The 18,954-nt window shown below is 32.1% G+C and overlaps 2 protein-coding genes across 3 annotated transcripts in view; both read left to right on the top strand.

The window, feature by feature from the left end:
• Ccdc85 (coiled-coil domain-containing protein 85) overlaps positions 1-6,719 on the top strand; it is a 72,365-nt gene extending 65,646 nt beyond the window's left edge. For both annotated transcript variants that reach the window (XM_076465472.1, XM_076465473.1), the window contains one exon: positions 1,157-6,719. In XM_076465472.1, coding sequence (XP_076321587.1) covers positions 1,157-1,192 — 36 coding nt within the window. In that variant the 3' untranslated portion in view covers positions 1,193-6,719. The remainder of the gene's footprint in view (positions 1-1,156) is intronic.
• Positions 6,720-10,416: 3,697 nt separating this feature from the next.
• The window catches only part of LOC143231011 (uncharacterized), a 52,718-nt gene continuing 44,180 nt past the window's right edge, over positions 10,417-18,954 (top strand). The window contains exons 1-3 of the mRNA XM_076465471.1: positions 10,417-11,157; positions 12,692-12,867; positions 13,825-13,895. Of these exons, the coding sequence (XP_076321586.1) occupies positions 10,770-11,157; positions 12,692-12,867; positions 13,825-13,895 (635 nt within the window). The 5' untranslated portion in view covers positions 10,417-10,769. The remainder of the gene's footprint in view (positions 11,158-12,691; positions 12,868-13,824; positions 13,896-18,954) is intronic.

The raw sequence follows: 18,954 nt of genomic DNA, 5'->3' as shown, positions 1-18,954 counted from the left end.
AGTATGTATGAAAAATACATAACAGTTGTGTTTTAAGGACTGTATAACTGCAGTTGGTTCGTTAGGTCATGTGCTAACATAATGATTTTATATAATTAATTAAACAAATACATTTTCGGGTTATACAAAATTGAAAAAACAAACAGAAAATCTATAATTGTTGTTTTTCAAGAACAAATTAATAAAATATATTCAAGTAAACTTGAAAAGTATTTCTGCAGTTTTAAAAGATAGTTACAGAACTTGTTTGTGATGAGGACAGGAATTATTAGATAGGCAAAGTAAGAAACTTCCAGGGTGGGAAAACAAAGAGACTGCAAAATCATTTAATTTTACAGTTTATGTTTATAATATGTTAAACACATGTTATTGCTTTTTCCTGTCACAGAAGAATATCTTAAGAACATCTACTAAGCAGATACTCTTGAGCACTTTCTTGGAAAGAAGATCAAAAATAAACTGATTAATTTGTTATCCAAAAGATTCAGATGACTACTGCTAGAAAATGCTAGGTAGTACTAAATTTTGATCAACTACGTTCCAGACACAATTCACATGGAACAGATGACAATTAATCATTCTGTTTCTCAAAGCCACTGAGGCATTTGCAGTTGAAGATTCTGAGATAAGTATGAAAAAGTATTCCCTCAGATTTTTGATACTGAAAGACACAAGTAGTGTCAGTACAATAAGGCCAAAGCTATTCTAAAACTACCTGAATGAAATCACTAGAGGAGTGTGTTGAACCCAAGTGTGTGAAAATGGAGCAATTCTGAAGCAAATGACTAACAGTCTTTAGAAAAATTCCAAATGATTTTATAGTTTATTTGATAGAAGTTGAAAATTTTGGTATTCTATTAATGTTGAAATTAATTTTAAAAAATGAGTATTAAAGCCTGCCTAGCACAAAACAGTGTTTCAAGTAAGAGTGATTGTCTGCTATAGCAAATTAATTTTAATAAGAAATGAAGGGAAAAGTTAATTGTTCTTGCATTAAACTGTATTGTCAAAATCTTGCTTGAGCTTTGTTTTGATATTAATGACTGTATATTTTAATGTAAAACACATGAATAATGTACTGTCAATTAAACCAAATATTTAGTTGTATTGTTTCAATTTCTTCCTGTTTTTTTCAACTTTCTATAATTTTTCATAGGTTGTTTGGCGAAAATTAGAAGATGGACCAGGCTAGTGGATTCCTTCTTACATCGACTTGTCTCATATAATGTGGATAATTTTTAAGAATTGAATAGAGTGTATAATAAATGTAGAATAATGGATAGCACAGGCCTTCCAATTTAAACTTCATAGAAGTTGTTTTAGTTTTAATAACAGATTTTCCATAATTCAGCTATGCAGATTTTGAATATGATATTCATTTGTGTTTATATCAAGTAAGGATATTTTACAAATTGGGAAAGAAAAACCTCTTACTGACATCAAGTTATTATTTTGTTTACCACAAAGAACATTTTCTGTTATTTTGTGTGTTTCTTGTGCATTCTAAAATGATTGATAAGACTTACATTGTGATTTATCTAGAGAAATCTAGCCACTGGTTGTCAGCAATTTAGGTATATAATGTGACAGTGATTTCAGTGAAAATGATTTACTTATATAAAAGTACACATGACATTTTGTGAGAAATTTGTACATAATGGAGAAAAATGGATATCATTTTCAGACTTAATGTACAGGACTTACTGTAGAACACAAAAAAATTTAAGACAATAAAACCAGCACAGGCCTGTGTGATCAAAAATACAAAATGTTGGGCTTCTTACAAATAGCTTCATGAAATTGAAGTCTAATATAATTTGAAATGTAGACAATGCTGTACTTATTAATACTTGTATGAATTCAATAGATTTTATAAAAATGAATTGTTGTAAATTAGTGTTCATGTAACACTGTTCCCACATTGAACACTTGACAAAAATGTAAACTATAATCAAAGTGAAAGTGGAATAGAAGAGAAAGTGAATGCTCACAAATGTTACTTCATTGTGTTTTTATTTATGAAAAAAAGAGATTAATAGTCTAATAATTTAATGTATGTATTTCAATATGTTTTTGTTCAGTAATTAAAGGAAATTATTAGCTGGTAAAGTCTCATATAAAAAAAACTTTAATCATTGGCTGTAGACATCTTTGCTATTATCAAAACAAATGATGTAGCTTTGTGTTCAAATGTTACAAAATTTTCCATTATCTGAAACTCTCATACATATGTTTTGTTTATATATAAGGATATCCTTCACATACCAATGTTACCAAGGTAAACCTATAAAACTGCCTGGAAGCTATTTTAGAATACCACACTGACTCTTGTTAAAGATATCTATTTTTCTGTCTTAATATATACATATATATAAAGTATATTTTACAAATCTAACCTGTATAGAGATGGTTTAGCATGCTCAAGTAACTTTAACCATAATGTAGTGACTATGTGCATGTGGTATTAATATACATGTACCTGATAACAGTTTAAATATGTATACAATGTGCTGTAAAGGTTTGAAAATTAAGAGAACAAGCCAACATTGTTTACCATAGACTATTTTGTTTGCATGTTATAGTACATATTACTCATTTGCAACATTGTAACTTCAAGAAATTTACTATTAACTGTCATGAATAATATTCCAGAAGTTAAATTTCTCAGAATCATCTTTTTCTTTTTATTTGTTTTTGTAAGGTGTTGTATCTAAAATGTTTTTTTTGTTTTTTTCCTAAACCCATTTAATATTAAAGGTTTTGGTGCATCTGATAAACATTTGTAAATAACCTAACACTAGAATTTTACTACAATGTGTGTTTGTATAAAATATGTTAAATCTACATGTTGTTTTATCAAAAACGTTGGTTTATTAAGATGACTTTGAGTGTGGTTGTGTGATGTCCATATGGTAAAATGCTCAGAGTCCCACTTTTAAAAAACAAACTGAATGTTTGTTTCATACATCCTGAAGACTTGACTTTAATCTTTCAGGCATATGAAACACTAGTAGGTGGTAAAGTCTTATTTAAGAAAACCTTAGAATTTGATTCTGTATTCTTGGGAGTATAATTTTACTAAAAAGTTAACAGCTAGTAAACAGTTAAGAGATTATTCTGTTTAATTCTGTAAGTTAGTTTCAAAGAACAAAAGTGCATGTTCTTAAATAAAGCATTGCATTATAGATATGTAAGAGCTGGTCTGTAGTAAACACTGTTAAAGAGAGTGGCCTGTATAATTATGTACCACATTAAAAGAACAGTAATGTTTATAGATTTTGAACAAAACAATGACTGTAGGTGGAAAGTAGCTGACCTGTAGTAAACCATAATTTAGAAAAGTGTTTTGTTTCATTTTAAATGTGAGTTGAAAGGGTATGGAATACTTAGTTTTTTAATAAAATGTGACTGTAAGTACTTAGTAATTGGTGGACACAGTGCTACATTGTGTATACACACAGGTAACATCTATGTTCCACATAATCCATTACTTGTGTCTTAACAGTTTTACTTCTAAAAATAAGTTATTTCCATAATGAAGATAATGGAACATTTTAATGTGCAGCTAGAGTGTAACAGTGACATTCAGAAGATAATCAGAAAAGTTTTAAAAGGTGTGAGAAATAAGAACATGAATTATTTTCTGCAATATTTTCTGTATGTTGCCATCTGTTGAGTTTTTTACAGTTAAAAATAGATCAATGGGATTTATGTAAGTTTAGTAATCATATTTGAATTGTGTGTGTGTATGCAAAAAGTTAATGCAAAACTCTCTGTAGCAAACTTTGAAATTTGAGAAATAATCTTTTTTTTTCAACTTTTAGAAACAAAGGTTTACATTAATATTTCAACAAATTAAAATGGGATCAAATGTAGTTTTGATATAACAATTTAAAGTTTTCCTAGGGTTACCAAAAGCAATGTTACAATATTGTTGTATTAATTTAAATGTGTTTGCTACCCGTGTGTTTAGAATTTATGAATTAAAGAGATATGTACATGTGAATATACAGTTTGAAATTTAGAGGTTTTTATGAGAATTATGCAGTTCCAAATGTTCAGAAACATTTTCAAAGGACAAAGTATAACTTCTTGTCAAAGACATCTGGCAATATCTCTTCCACATCTCTTCGTATCCAGCATGTCATCATCTAGCCATTAATTTGTTTTTTTCTTCTAGGTTGAATCCCAGTAGATAATTTTTTTTGTCCATTCAGTATATTTAATTCATAGCTTGAATATTAGTTTGTACTCTTCCCAACTATCACCCATAACTTGAATATTAATTATATGCTTTTGATAATTGTGTATAATATTTCATAACTTCTCTTCACACTTTAATCCTTAGGTTTAAAAAACAGATTATGTGTTCTTTTTAAACTAATATTCCTAGTCTTATATAAGTTTTAACCCATAGATTTATGTAATATTTTTTTGTATTTGTGTCTGAATAATAGTTTATATTCACCTCAAACTTAGAATATAAGTTCAAAGAATATTTTTGTATTGTACTCAGACTTGCATCCCTATATTTGAATGGTTTCTCTTGGACTTTTACTCTTAGGGTTAAGTAATAATTTGCAAGCTATACCTTGGCATATACTTTTGTAGCTAAATAATAGTGTTTATAATAGTTATTCTGTATCCTTTTTAAATATTTGTGTAATTTACCATTTAAATAATCATTCTTTGTATGTCTCTTTCTATTTTGTAGCTAGGTTTAAGTAACATTTTTGTGTCCTTTTCAAATTAGTACCCTTAGCTTTTCACATTAGTCTTTGTATTTGTTTTTAATCCACTTGATTTGCCCCTTGTCATATAAAAAGGAATAAAACCTTTACAAAGTTTATGTTGGGCCTTGTCTGTTAACATCAACACTAAGGCGTTTTCCTAAATATGGATCAGTAGTAGAAAGTTATATGTTCAAAAACAATTTTCTGGTGATTAAAAAAGCAAATTTATGTGTATATCTTTGTGAAGTTCAATTATCTTAATTAAAATTACACTATATTTTGGATAAGACAAAGTATGATTAGCTTGTTATTGCTTAATATCTAATGTACCAGCAAGCCTGATGAGAGGGAGGTTCAGGGGGCTACAGTCCCAGGACCCAGGGAAATATGGCACAAAGAATAATGTATTCTCATTTTCATAATATACTTAAAGAAAAATCACAGCACTGTGGGGATTGCTTTGCCTCAAAAAATACCTTTTTATCTAAAAAAATGTAAATTCTCAAAACACTAGGCTTCCTCCCACCAGAAAATTTCTTTTTAAGCCCATAAATGTACCATGAATTTATGAAGGCTTCGAAAAGGGGCTCGATGACATAATTGTCCCCAGGGCCTGACCTGCCTCTCAACGCTCCTGTACACCAGATGAATTGCAAACAAAGTAAACTTAATTCATTGATCAATTTTAAAGAAGACTGTCCTTTAGAGCATACGTATGTAGAAACAAATCATTGTAAGATGTAACTTTAAAAACAATTGTCATTTACACATACAAATTGCAGAAGTTAGCAAATTTCTCTATTTTAATGTATGTTTAAAAATAAATGTTTCTCAAGGTGAACAAAATTGTCCTTCATATTTGTTAATTGTTTAGGCATATTTCATATGGTGTTTACTTTACCTGTAGTGATTTCAGCATGCCTTTTGTATGCTACACAACAATCTGAATTAATTTGTCTTATTTATACATATTAGAAATTTTTGTAATGGTTATCACCTTATTTAGTTTTAGGATATATGTAGAATGTTTTATTTTATTAGTGCAACTTTCCAAATATTAAGATTTTGAAGATTATATATCATGCTATTGTGGTTCAAAATGCATAAGTTATGTTGTTTAATTAGTGGGTGTAGAAACCCCTGAAGTATAGCCTAGAAGTGAACACTTTAAAATTAGATTATTGATGTGGAATTGGTTATATATTATCAGTTGTGAACAGCTGGATAAAGGAAGATAAACATAGTGGGAATATATTGAATTACAACATTTTGCAGAAAGTAACATAAAATTTGGTTTGTTAGAAAGTCAGTGTTACAACTTTAGATTTGAAAGTTTGGAGGTAAATGCTTATTACAATCATATAAATATCAATCCAGCTATATTATATCTGTGATTGGTATATCACATTCTTGCATATTTCTTGTATTTTGGTAATGACTCAAGCTTTATTTAAAGTTAACTGTTAGTTTAAGTAAAATTTGTTATAAACCTTTTTATTAGAAAAGGTAGTGTTTTATGTACAAAGATTTGAGTTCAAAAGAAATATTTAAACATATTATATACTAAAATTGTGTTCATAAAATTAAATATTTCTGTCTCTCAGCTGTTTTTTACAATAAAACTTTCCATTAGGCATTATTAGTAGTATACCTGTTAAAATATGTATTTATATATATTTTTATTACGGGATAATACTGTTCCAGGTTGTATATTTTTTAAATACATCATAACTTTGATGTTCTACATAAGACTAATGTAATTTTTTATTATCTTTTCTCAGTCTTTTTTAGAAAACTATCTATGATGCAAGATACAAGTTTAAGAAAGCTTGCAAGAATGTCATTATTATGAGGTTTTTCATTAATTTTTTATGTACTGTTTTAAAAATTTAGATAAAACATTATTTATTCTTTTGTATTATTGATCTTGTATTCACTTATATTTTAAACAATAGGCTGTACTTAAAATAAAAGTTTTTAATTGAGTAATCTCTTTAGACAGTTTTTATTAAAATGCAAATGAGAACAAATTGGAGACAGATCCAGCCCTTGTCAAGATTAGATTTTAATCTCATTTTCCAGATTAATTTACAGAATCTCCAATTAAATCTGAAACCACTGGTTTTGTCAAAACACAAATAACTGTATTGAAATTATCTACTTTTGATATTGATCAAATTTTATTGGATGAAATATTAAATTGTTACTAAATTAACCCTCTTTATAAAGGCTTGATCATTTTGAGCAACCTTGCAACCACCTTGTAACTGTGAAACTATACATACTATAATGTTTCAATACACATAGTCTATCTTCATGAAATTTGACGAGCTTTTAGTAAACATTATAAGTTCTTGTATATAAAATTTGATTATTTTAATCAATTATTTTCATTATGTTGTGAATTTATGGAATCTGACTGAGATTAATCTGAGTGCAAGGTAATTTTCATGCTAAGAGTAAAAATACTTCATTCGGTACATCGTTTTCAGACTTCATTTGCGTCGTTTGTTGAACCTTCTAAATAAACTCCACAATATTTTAGTAAAACTTTGTATTTTTTGTTATTATCTCTACCATAACTTTGTGCAGGCTTGGCCCATTGGACCGACCTTGTAACCACCATATAAAAGTCATTTTTTAAATTTTAGAATAAATATATATTATTATGAACCCGGCATGGCAAGGTGGGTGAAGGTGTTCGATTCGTAATTTGAGGGTCGCGAGTTCGAATCCCCATCGCATTAAACATGCTCGCCATTTTAGCTTGGGGGCGTTATAATGTTACAGTCATTCCCACTATTCGTTGGTAAAAGATTAGCCGAAAAGCTGGTGGTGGGTGGTGATGACTAGCTGCCTTTCTTCTAGTCTTCAACTGCTAAATTAGGGACGGTTAGTGCAGATAGCCCTCGTAATTTTGCATGAAATTCAAAAAAAAAAAACAGTATCTTATTACGGATAATTATACACTGTATTCTTACAGTCAAAGTTCGTCATTAAGCACAATGCGCTTCCTGTTCAAAAGCGGACCCGGCATGGTCAAGCGTGTTAAGGCGTTCGACTCGTAATCCGAGGGTCGCGGGTTCGAATCCCGGTCGCACCAAACATGCTCGTCCTTTCAGCCGTGGGGGCGTTATAATGTGACGGTCAATCCACTATTCTTTGGTAAAAGAGTCGGCGGTGGGTGGTGATGACTAGCTGCCTTCCCTCTAGTCTTACACTAGTAAATTAGGGACGGCTAGCGCAGGTAGCCCTCGAGTAGCTTTGCGCGAAATTTAAAAAAACAAACAAACTGTTCAAAAGCTAATGCAAGTCAAATCTCTTGGTGATTTGGACTTACTGCATTATGCCACTTGGGTTAGCATAAAAGAAATTATTACAGTGAGGAAGTTTTGTGTAAACACAACACTGTCAATTCTCACTTGTGAGACATGCTCGTGCTAACAAGATTTTTTTTTCGTTTGATTTTCCTTGTATAGCCTAACAAGTTTTATTTTTACATTTTGGCTTCTTTTATAATAAAAAAAAAATAGGGGCCATAGTTATTGTGCAACTTTGCCTCATTTCTTCCACCAGCACCTTGATATTACAGAAACAGAACCATGGCTCTGTAAAAGAGAAATGGAGAGTTAGACTGTAAAATGGGTAAACACAGTAGTGACAAATTTATATCTATTGTCCTTAGTACAAGCTCAGTACCGAGGAGAGTATCTACCCCGATTCTAAAGTGTTACTTCTTGGATCTAATATTTTATGCATTATACTTAATCTTATACTGAAAAAACGTTAAGAATACATTCATAAAACTATGCTCTTTGGAAATATTTTAGTTTACATAGTTGAAAGTATTTGACAATCAAATGAAACATCAAGCATATCAATTCTACTTTCTACATGTAGTTTAACTGTACATTTCAGTTCAAATCAACTAAAATATTACTTTCTATACAAACTAAACACTTAAAAGTAATTTTATCTAAATATAGTGCAAGTCTATCCAGTACTCTCATCTCGTTATGTAAAATTCGCTAGCTCCTGAATGTTTCAAAATTAAAATTTAACCATTTTCACAACCATATAAATAACAGGCCTACTGTTTCATCAAACAATACCAGGCAGGCTAGTAACTGCAGTTAGTCTTGTAAGTTACAATCTTTAAAATCATAACCAAATATTGTATTCTCATATAAAGGTTGCCCTCTGATTATGTTCAGAACAATTTATTTATTTTGTGTTAGAAAATACTTACAAATGCCTTTGTGTGAAGCTTTGTTGTTGTTTTTAGCGTGAACTAAACTGTAAATTACAACCTTATGTAACATTAAATATGCAGAAAATACATAGGTTGAGAAATCTCTATTACATATAATGGCAGAGGATAATGAGAAGCTGGGATCTTTTTAAGCACGAACTACTGATCAATGATTTCCTGACAAGCATCAAATTGACGGATCCGCTAATGACTACAGATTTGTTCAGGAAATAAAATGATTCTGATTAGATAACCAAGTCATCCTTATGTACGAAACAATGAGACTGGACAAAGCTGGTAAATATAAGAACAATATTTATTACTGAATAAACTAAAATAAAATACAGCATACACATTTGTGAACATGAAAAAACAGTCGCTTCTTTTTGGCTTTGCTTTGTTTCTCTTGGGATTAATTTCCGCAGAGCTAAACACAATGATATTGATGTAAGTCTCTACTCGAAGATTTCCTAATAGAAATAAACCAAAAAGGTGTGCCTGCATTTTAACAAGTAAGCTCGGTTTCTTTATCTAGTCGACAGCATCACATTGTGACCTTTATTTTCTCATAGCATGACCTGCTGTTTCATTTAGAAAACGTTAGTTCGTCCAGAAAATAGCATTACAGTCCTAATCCTTTCAATATGTATAGTGTGGCCGACTTGGCCAGGTGGTTAGGGCGCTCGACTCATAATCTGAGGGTAGCTGGTTCTAATCTCCACCACACCAAACATGCTAACCCTTTCAGTCATGGGGGCGTTATAACGTGACGATTAATCACACTATTTGCTGGTAACAGAGGTGGCAGTGGGTAGTGATGACTATCTGACTTCCCTCTAATCTTAAATTACTAAATTATAACGGTTAGCACAGATAGCTCTCGTGTAGCTTTGTGTGAAATTCAAAACAAACCATCTGTATAGTATAACTTACTGCAATATTATCTTGAGCAGAATGGACTTCAGCTACTCAGAAAACGAAGCAACCATGATAAAACAATCTCAGTGATATCCTGAGCCTCGAGGCTGTACTAAAACTATATATTGACTTTTCGTTGAGTGTTGGTGGATTTTATGTGAACGGTCATTTGCAATGACGTTATAGTGTAATGGTCAATTCCAATATTCATTGGTGAAGAGTAGCCTAAGAGTTGACGGTGGGTAGAGTTCACTAGTTGCCTTCTCTTGAACCAGTCTATTCGAAATCAGGAGTAGATAGCGTAGAGTGTTCCCCGATGCTAAAACGGTAAATTTATGGACTTACAACGCTAAAATCAGGGGCTCGATTTCCCTCGGTGGACTCAGCAGATAGCCTGATGTGGCTTTGTCTTAAGAAAACACACACGACAGCATAAATAGCCTTCGATTAGCTTTTTTATAAAATTTAAAATTAACAACAGCCGTTTAATTTAATGGAAACATTCGCCTTGCCATTTTTTTAGTTTTTAAGAGTTTGCATTATTGTACTGCAATAAATATTTTCGAACGTTTTCTTTACATTAATGAACTAATTTTTTTGGAAAAATAGTTGTAAAAATTTCAACAACGATGTTCTGATCAACTAACAATTTATTATATATTAAAGTTATTGTTCAGAAATTCGGTCCTAGCCGCATACTTCTCGTTGTGAAGAAATTACAGCATTCGAAACTGTATGTTAGGCCTAGTGTGAATGTAAAGAAAATTAGTAAATACGTTATCATATGAGTTGTCTTGATAAGTCTTTTGTTTTTCAAGTGAATTTCTCGTCATCAAGAATCACGAAGTGAATACGTTGTTAATATAATGGCTGAAAATATAGCAGATTTATTGTGCAGTGGAACTAAACTTAATCGTGATAAAGGTTATGCAGATTTAATGACGTTTTTGGAGAAGTCTCAGAACAATAATTGTTCTGTTAAAGATATTGAAAATTTACAAAATATTTTGGTCAAACTTTTAAACAATGATACTTGTTGGGAGAAGAAACTAGGGGCATTGTTGGGTGTAAAAGGTTTACTCTCATTTGTTACTGCTTCCATCAAACGTCAGTCTGAAACATCTGTTTCTAATGGCAGTACCACTACTAGTAATGTTATTGAACTGTTAAAGTCAGATACGTTTTTTTTAGAAATTTTTTCTATTTGTGAAAAACTTTTGACACACGAAGAAGTAAGAATTCGTTTGACATCAGGTAAGAAGCGTAAATTCTTTTTTTTGTGTTAATAATTAGTTTACTTAACTGTATTATGTTAGCCCGTATGTCTTTAAAGCATTTTAACTGTGGTACTTAAACTAAAAGTTTTTATTTTTGTCTGAAGCACAGAATTAAACTGTTCAAAACTGTGAAATTGAACAATCTTTATGAATGTGTTTTAATGGTGTAATGAAAGCATAAGCTTTAATATTTAGCTAATGAGTCAAGCTTTTGAGGCATATATGTAGGTATAACCTTGTCATAGGGTTTATTTTTTCTTAAATATTATTTATAAAACTTGACTGGTATTGAATTTTCTATAAATGTCTAGTATGTACAGGAAGTTTGAATTAGCTTAAAATTGCCTTTGATTGTTTATGGAGGATAATTTGGATTTAACAATTAAAGAGAAAGAAAAATTGGAATAATGATTTGGTGGTTCACTTACAAGCTATCATTTAATGTTGCAAGTTACACTTGAGCGTCAATAATTCATACAATTAGTTGTGATTATATGTTTATCAGTAACTTCTTAAATACATGAAAATATATTTTGTAATTCTTTAAAACTGGGACTTAATTGTTATAAATTCAAAGATGAATTAATATGTTGAAATTCACTTAAATCATTAGTGATAAGATCAGTCTTATATCTGTGGTAAGGAATTTTTGAAAATGATAAAATGCTGTTTATAGTTATTTAACAAAATTTAAAACTGTTGGATAGTCATCATGGTTTGAATACAGGAAAGGTGCTTTACTAATATTTTAACATTATTTGAAGAGGTTGCTGCTTATGTAGATAAAGGAACAGATATGTGTGGATTTGGTGTATCTGGACTTTTCTTGTAAAACATTTGAGACAGTGTCAAGTAAAAGGCTTGCTGGAAAAAAAATTTAAGTTTGAGGAGTATAGTGGCTTACAAGTTAGAAAACTGACTGATTTTAGAAAGCTTGATCATTGTAAACAAACAAATATGATTTTAGATTGTATCTACAGAAATATTGAATATAAGTTTTTATAATGTCATTGGTTAAACAACATTTGAAGTATTGTATACATTATTGGATTCTTATTGAATTGTTAGAAAGGTTTTAGAGGATTATTATGGTGATAGGTTGTCATAAGAGGATAGGCTAAACTTTTTGAAAGTTTTTTCCCATGAAACAAAAAGGTAGATCTGTGGGATTTGACTGAGGCATTTAAGATTGTTATGCCAACTGACAGTGTTGATGTATCATCTCTTATCATACTTAAAAATGAGAAATGTAGGAAACAATGGGATTCATCATCAGCTTAGACAGTTTAGTTGTTCTAATCAGGTGGTTGGCCTTTGGAATTTGTTTCCTTTAGATGTAGTGGATCCAGTTAATTTAAGAAAGCTTGATAAGTATTTGGATGATAACACCTGGATTTGAGTGTTTAATTCAGTGTTTAGGGTGACCTAGATAGACCAATAGGTCCTCTTTTTTGCCCTTAAATTATATGTAATATCTAGTAAAATATGTAATTGTGATATTGATTTTCCAGGAGAAGTGATAGGGCTTTTATGTCAAATCCATGGTACGAAAGTTTATAATCAGTGCCAAGAGAGACTATTAACATTGATCAAAGACAATTTGGAAAGAGAGATCTCAGATGTAAGCACAGGAGTTTCTCAAGAATGTAAAGATGATGAAAAATCTTCTAAGAAGACTTTAGAAAGGGTGAGATAAATATATAGGATTAATCAAAGTTTTTAGGTTATTATTATTTTACAGTTTTATTAATGTCTGGTGTAATTCCTAAACCTTAAATAACTGAGCCTATATTAAAAAAATGGTGTTTTAATTATTTTAGTGGTCAAATTAATTTTATATTTTTCTTACCCACTTTAATTAATCACAAGTCATAGTTGTAATACAGGAAGGGGGTGAGACATCGGAGGTCTTTATTCCATCAAATCTGTGGATGATCTTGTAAATTAAACAAGATCCCATCTTACTCTTCTTTTTTAACATTTGATCAATAAAATACATCCTACAAACTCACTAGCTTTATAACTAGCAACAGAACACTGTCTTGATGGACAGTGATTTATCTACCATCATGTGAAAGACATTTTCTTCAATTATGCTGTTGAGCAGGGTCCTGTCTATAGTGAAAATGGTATCAAAATTTTCTATAATTAACCATTATAATCAAATAAATTTTCCAGTCTACCAACTGATCAAGTCAGTCTGTAGTATCTCACCATCTTCAGTACAATTATGCTACTCAAGAGTTTGATGTCATCTGTAATTTTTATCAGCTTATGAAATGTGCTCCTATAAATATCATGAATGTAAATGAAAAGCATTGGCCAAAGCATTCATCTCTGAAGCACACCACTAGAAACAAAGGTCCAGTTTGGTTTGTGTGTGTGTGTTTACAGTTGCATTTTGTTTAAATTTGAATTAAACAATTTTTTCATTCATTAATCTTGTCATTGACATATTTTCAGAAAAAGCAAACTAAAAATTAAAGCTTTTGTTAAAAAAAACAAAAAACTTATCACGAATTACGAGTATAACCAGTATTACAAAACAGTTGAGATCAATGGGTATTTAGTTACTTGTATTTACTCAGGTTTGTCTTTGTTATGCTGAGTCAGAGTAAAGCAGTGTTTCTTTAATTTATTTTAGCAAGGAAGTGCTGATGCTGCTCAGATATTTCATGACACTGCTGGATGGAAGTGCTTGGAAACAAGTATGAAGTAAGGTTGAATAATTATTTTGTAATCATTGTTTGTTTGATAAATTTTTAAAATAATTCAACACAGTAGAATGATAAATCTTAACTAAAAATTTCAGCCTCTGTCATTTATGGCATTTTATTGTCCAATCAAGGTATTAAGCTAATTTTAAAACTTTCCTACTATAACTGATGTTTTATCTGATGTAAATTAATAGTAGTATCATTCAGTAATTCAGAGCAACTTAATGGAAGTGTATGACTTCCATTATCTTTTCAATAACAAAATAATATTAGGTTTATTTTCTAGCTATTCTTGTAAGATTAAGACATTATGAGAACATAACATTCTGGATAAATTTTTGAAGTAATATTCCCTAGTCTGTTTAATAAGATACTTTTTTTCAATCTTCAAAGTTATGTCAATCTGATTTAAATATGCAATAGAGTTTCTCATGAAATGTATGAAACTGGGTTCTGATAGACTAACATAACTATAGTGTTAATGTGGAACAATCCCTGGGAGAGTCAGTATTCTTTTTAATTCCAGTTAGGGAATATTTGTAATGAAAACTCTTATTGCATTTTGGGGTCATACATAACAGTGATACAGAAGTGTACTTAGAGTTGGCTTTCACATATATTGTTGTTTATATATGTGTATTTCTTTACAATTTCTTAAAAAATAAGGCTTCACTAGTAAGTTATACAATAAAATTATGAACTCTTAAGATGTAGTTGATATTCTGATATATGTACAACACAAAATTATCTTTGCTTTGTCACTTGTAATAAACAGTCTTGAGAATTATATCAATGAATATACCAAGGTCCTTTCTTCATATTGTAATTAAGAGGATTCCCATTCCTATTATATGTGTAATTTGTAGTCTGAATATTTTACTTGATTAACCTTTACTGATCATCATTACATGGTATTAACCTTGTGTTTGTCCATCTAACCAACTGATACAAGTATTTTTAAATCTCAGTGTAATCAGCATTATAGCCAGCCAGACCCAAGATTTTTATGTCATCATCATATTTAACTGGTTTTAGAGTGTGCCCCTATGAATGTTATCAATGTGAATAAGTAATAGCAATGGTTCCAGCACATATTCTTGAACATTAATCTAGTTAGACTGAAATCCATTAATACAACTCTCTGTTTCCCCAGTTAGTCAACCTTTGTAACCAACTTATTCTTTACTCTAACTGAGGAAGCATTTTTGATCAGTCTTTTACAAAACGTGTTACCAGAGCCTTTATTTAATAGAAATAAACTGTATCCAATCCATTACCATCATCAAATAAAAATAATATTATCCAAAAAAGGTATTAGATGCATAAAGCAGGATTTTTCCTATCTAAAACCATGTTTGCTTTCAGGCAAAATTTTGAATTTCATCAAATGAACTTGCAAATAACATTTTACTAAACTCTATTAAGTTTTCTCCACTGTCCACACAAGACTAATTGGCCAAAATACATTTGAAAGTGCTTATCTCTCCTTTAACCCTCATCACCACACCTGGGATCCACATGAACCCTGTGACTTTCTTGTTGTATATCTTTTTACATAATCATTACAAATTAATATCAATTCCTATAATTGTCAAGGAGAAACCCTGGATTCATATGACACTGATGTTTTTAAAACAAGCAGATGGAATACATAACTATAATCTTATATTTATGTGGTGTCCTTGCAGACTGCAAACTATCATTGACTATTGCTATACATGCAGTTTGCCCTGTAACATATGAAACAGATTTCTAAGGATTTAAATCCCTTTATAAGGTGATATAGAGGATAATCCATCAAAGTAGTACAGTATCATCAGGTCTATTTGTTTATAACATCATTGTGGTAAGTATGTATGTACATCTCATTCTTCAACAAGTGTTTTCTGTGATGAATGCTTATAATTCCCTCTTTCATAAACATTGTGTTTGATGACTGTTGTAAATAACCTGCTTATTGGATTTTCAGTCCATATCCTACTATAAGGAAACATTTGTGTTGGGGTCAAGCTAGACCCAAAATGAACCTCATTGTACACTTTAATTTTTCAATTTTGTTGAATTTTGCAGCATTGTGGTAATCTTATCAGATATTAGTGGACAACGACTTGAATATAGGATTCTAATAAAAACTTTAGCATTTTTTGATACACTGTTTGTATCAGGAATGGTTTAATACTACTTAATTATACTGAGGAACAATGTAATTTTGTAATTTCTTGATTTTCAACATATTTCCTGTAGAATACATATATATTTTAATTTTGTTCACATTGCATGCTAACCCTAATAACATTTTAATGCAATTGGTTACTATAATTCTTAGTGCTGAGAACCTGTTGGACACTACTTGTTCTACATTGTAACTTTTCAAGGATGTGCTGATGAGGGTTAAGAATTGAATTAACATTATCTACTTACCTCCAAATATTTTGATACCTGTCTACTGTCCAATGAATTATCATGAATGAAAGTCATTTAAAGAAAAGTTTCCATATTTTCTCCAAACAAGAGTCATCCAAGAATTATAAAATTAGCTAGTACATCTTTCTGCTGCTTTCCACATACCTTTAACCCTTGTTAATGACCCCTCAGTGTGGATTCCTGTACATGGTGAGGGGATCTGCAGAGAAGGTTCTGTTCTTTCAATTCACCTGTGCTGGGATCTAAACATCCACCCACATGTTTGCCATGCATGGCAATCTTTGAAGGGGAGGAGAGGATTCTGATGGTTGAAGGGTCCAACCCCAACACATCACATTTCCCTGTTTGACATTGTAGTACATCTTTTATAGGGATCCATGGTGGGTAGTGTCAGTGGGCACCAAAATATTCTTTGTTTATTATAGATCCTCCAATTCAAAGCAAAATAGTGAAAAAACAGACCATAGGTAAGTGACCATATCTTGAAGATTCTAAATAGAAATGTTTAACTTCTTCAACACCTGTATCTCATTTTCTAATATTACATTCTTTCCCCTCGGTATGGATTCCTGTACGTGGTGAGGGGACCTCTCAGGGAAGGTTCTGTTCTTTCAGTTACCTCCTTTGGGATCTAAACATCCACCAACGTCTTTGCCGTGCGTGGTGACCCGTGAAGGGGAGGAGAGGATCCTGGTGGTTGAGGGGTCCCAACCCTAACACACTACTTTGGCCTTGAATTCCTGTAGATGGGCAGCCTTTGGGTGGCCCCCCTTGGGTCAGTCAGCTGGTCCACTGTACCAAGTACCAGTGTTGGAAGTTCTCAGCAGGTGTTGTGGACATTGTGTCTGATGCTGGTGTTTGGGTATAGTGCTCACGAAAACCCTGGCATTGCTGCAGTGTTCTTGCTTGACATTGTAGTGCATCCCCTCGAGGGCTCCATGGTTGGTGGGGTCATTGGGCACCAACATTTTCTTTTTTCCTGTGGATCCTCCTAATAAAAATTTAAATAAAATAGTGAAAAAACAGTCAGTAGGTAAATGACCATGACTTGAAGCTCTGATCAGCAATCCTCACCATCTGTTATATCTCAACTTCTTATATTGCATTCACTTTCAGAGAAACCTTAAGGGCAAATGTCCCCCTTTTTTTATTCAGAAGGGACTGGAGGCACTTGCTGGCTCTCCAAAGTCAGTAAAGAAGTTTTGATCTGGAGACATGTTGGTTGAAACATCCATATCCCAACACAGTGAACTCCTCTTGAATTCAAAGGCAAGTGGGGATATACCTATTGAGGGTACACCTCATGCTACTTTTAATTCATCATGAGGAGTTATTGTTGAGAGGAATTTGAAGAACATCCTCAAGTCAGAGATTCTTGCTGGTTTCTCCACTCAAAGAGTTTCTGCAGTGAGGCGCATCTCCACTTGCAAAGATGGAGTTACACTGCTGACATATATTCTTGTTTTGACACTATCAAGGCAGGTTATTTTAATTGCAGGGTATGGCTGTACATTCCAAACCCTCTAAAATGTTTCCAGTGTCAGAGGTTTGGTCACTCAAAGATGTCATGTCGTGATTCACTAACATGTGCTCGTTGTGGTGGCAAGGACCACAATGCCTATGAGTGTGAAACAGACCCACATTGTGTCAATTGCAATGGTTCTCACCCTTCCTACTTTTATTCTTGCCCAAAATGGTTAGAGGAAAAAGAGGTGCAGCATTTGAAAAGTACTCATTACATTACTTATCCTGAGGCTTGAAAATTGCTGTCCACCACTTCATCTTGGACATATGCTGCTGCACTTCATTCCACAACTGCAGTGGGAGTACAGACAGATCTCTCTGTGCCTTCAACAAGAGAGTTGTTCTCAAAACAAATGAAAAGCCTTTTGACCTCCATGGATAAAAAAGTTGATAGATGAACTTGTACACCCATCTCTGTTCCTCCCATACATTCCAACAAACCCCAAGATTCACATTTGTTGGTTCCAGATACAGGCATTTCTTTGGATACATCTTTTTCTCTCACCCCTAGATGCAAAACAGCCATTCATTCACATCCTCAGTCACTGGAATTTCCTTCCAACAACAAAGACCTGCCCAATTGACTCAGGGCAGGATCCATGGAGGTCAATAGACCTCCTCCGAATAAGGACAGTAATGAAAAAAAAGTGGTCCTAAACAGAAGGGTTCTCCGGCCACTTCGCCTACCTGTCATTAAAAATGGCCACCTTGATACAATGGAACTGTCGATGTTTACGTTCTAATCTGGGTGACATCAAAACACTGATTGCTTTCTACCATCCTCTATGTCTTTCCTTACAAGAAACATTTCTGAAACCTGCCGATACAGTCACCTTTAGGCAGTTTTCTCTGTACAGAAATGACAGGCTGTGTATGGATGAGTACATGAAGGGGTGGCACTGTTTGTTGATCAGCATGTGCCCACCCTTTCTTTGTCACTCAACACACCCTTGGAGGCCGTAGCCATCTGTGTTTCCTTGGGTCATACCATCACTGTTTGTTCTCTCTATTTGTCACCTGGAGATACATTTGATCAATCAGACCTTGATGCTCTCATCGAACAGTTGTTGTCTCCCTTTCTAATCCTGGGGACTTCAGTGGACATCATC

Source organism: Tachypleus tridentatus, chromosome 10 (genome assembly GCF_004210375.1).
Source record: "Tachypleus tridentatus isolate NWPU-2018 chromosome 10, ASM421037v1, whole genome shotgun sequence".
NCBI classification, from domain to species: domain Eukaryota; kingdom Metazoa; phylum Arthropoda; class Merostomata; order Xiphosura; family Limulidae; genus Tachypleus; species Tachypleus tridentatus.
The sequence above is the reverse complement of the archived record's forward strand: the minus strand, read 5'-3'. Positions and strand labels throughout refer to the sequence as shown.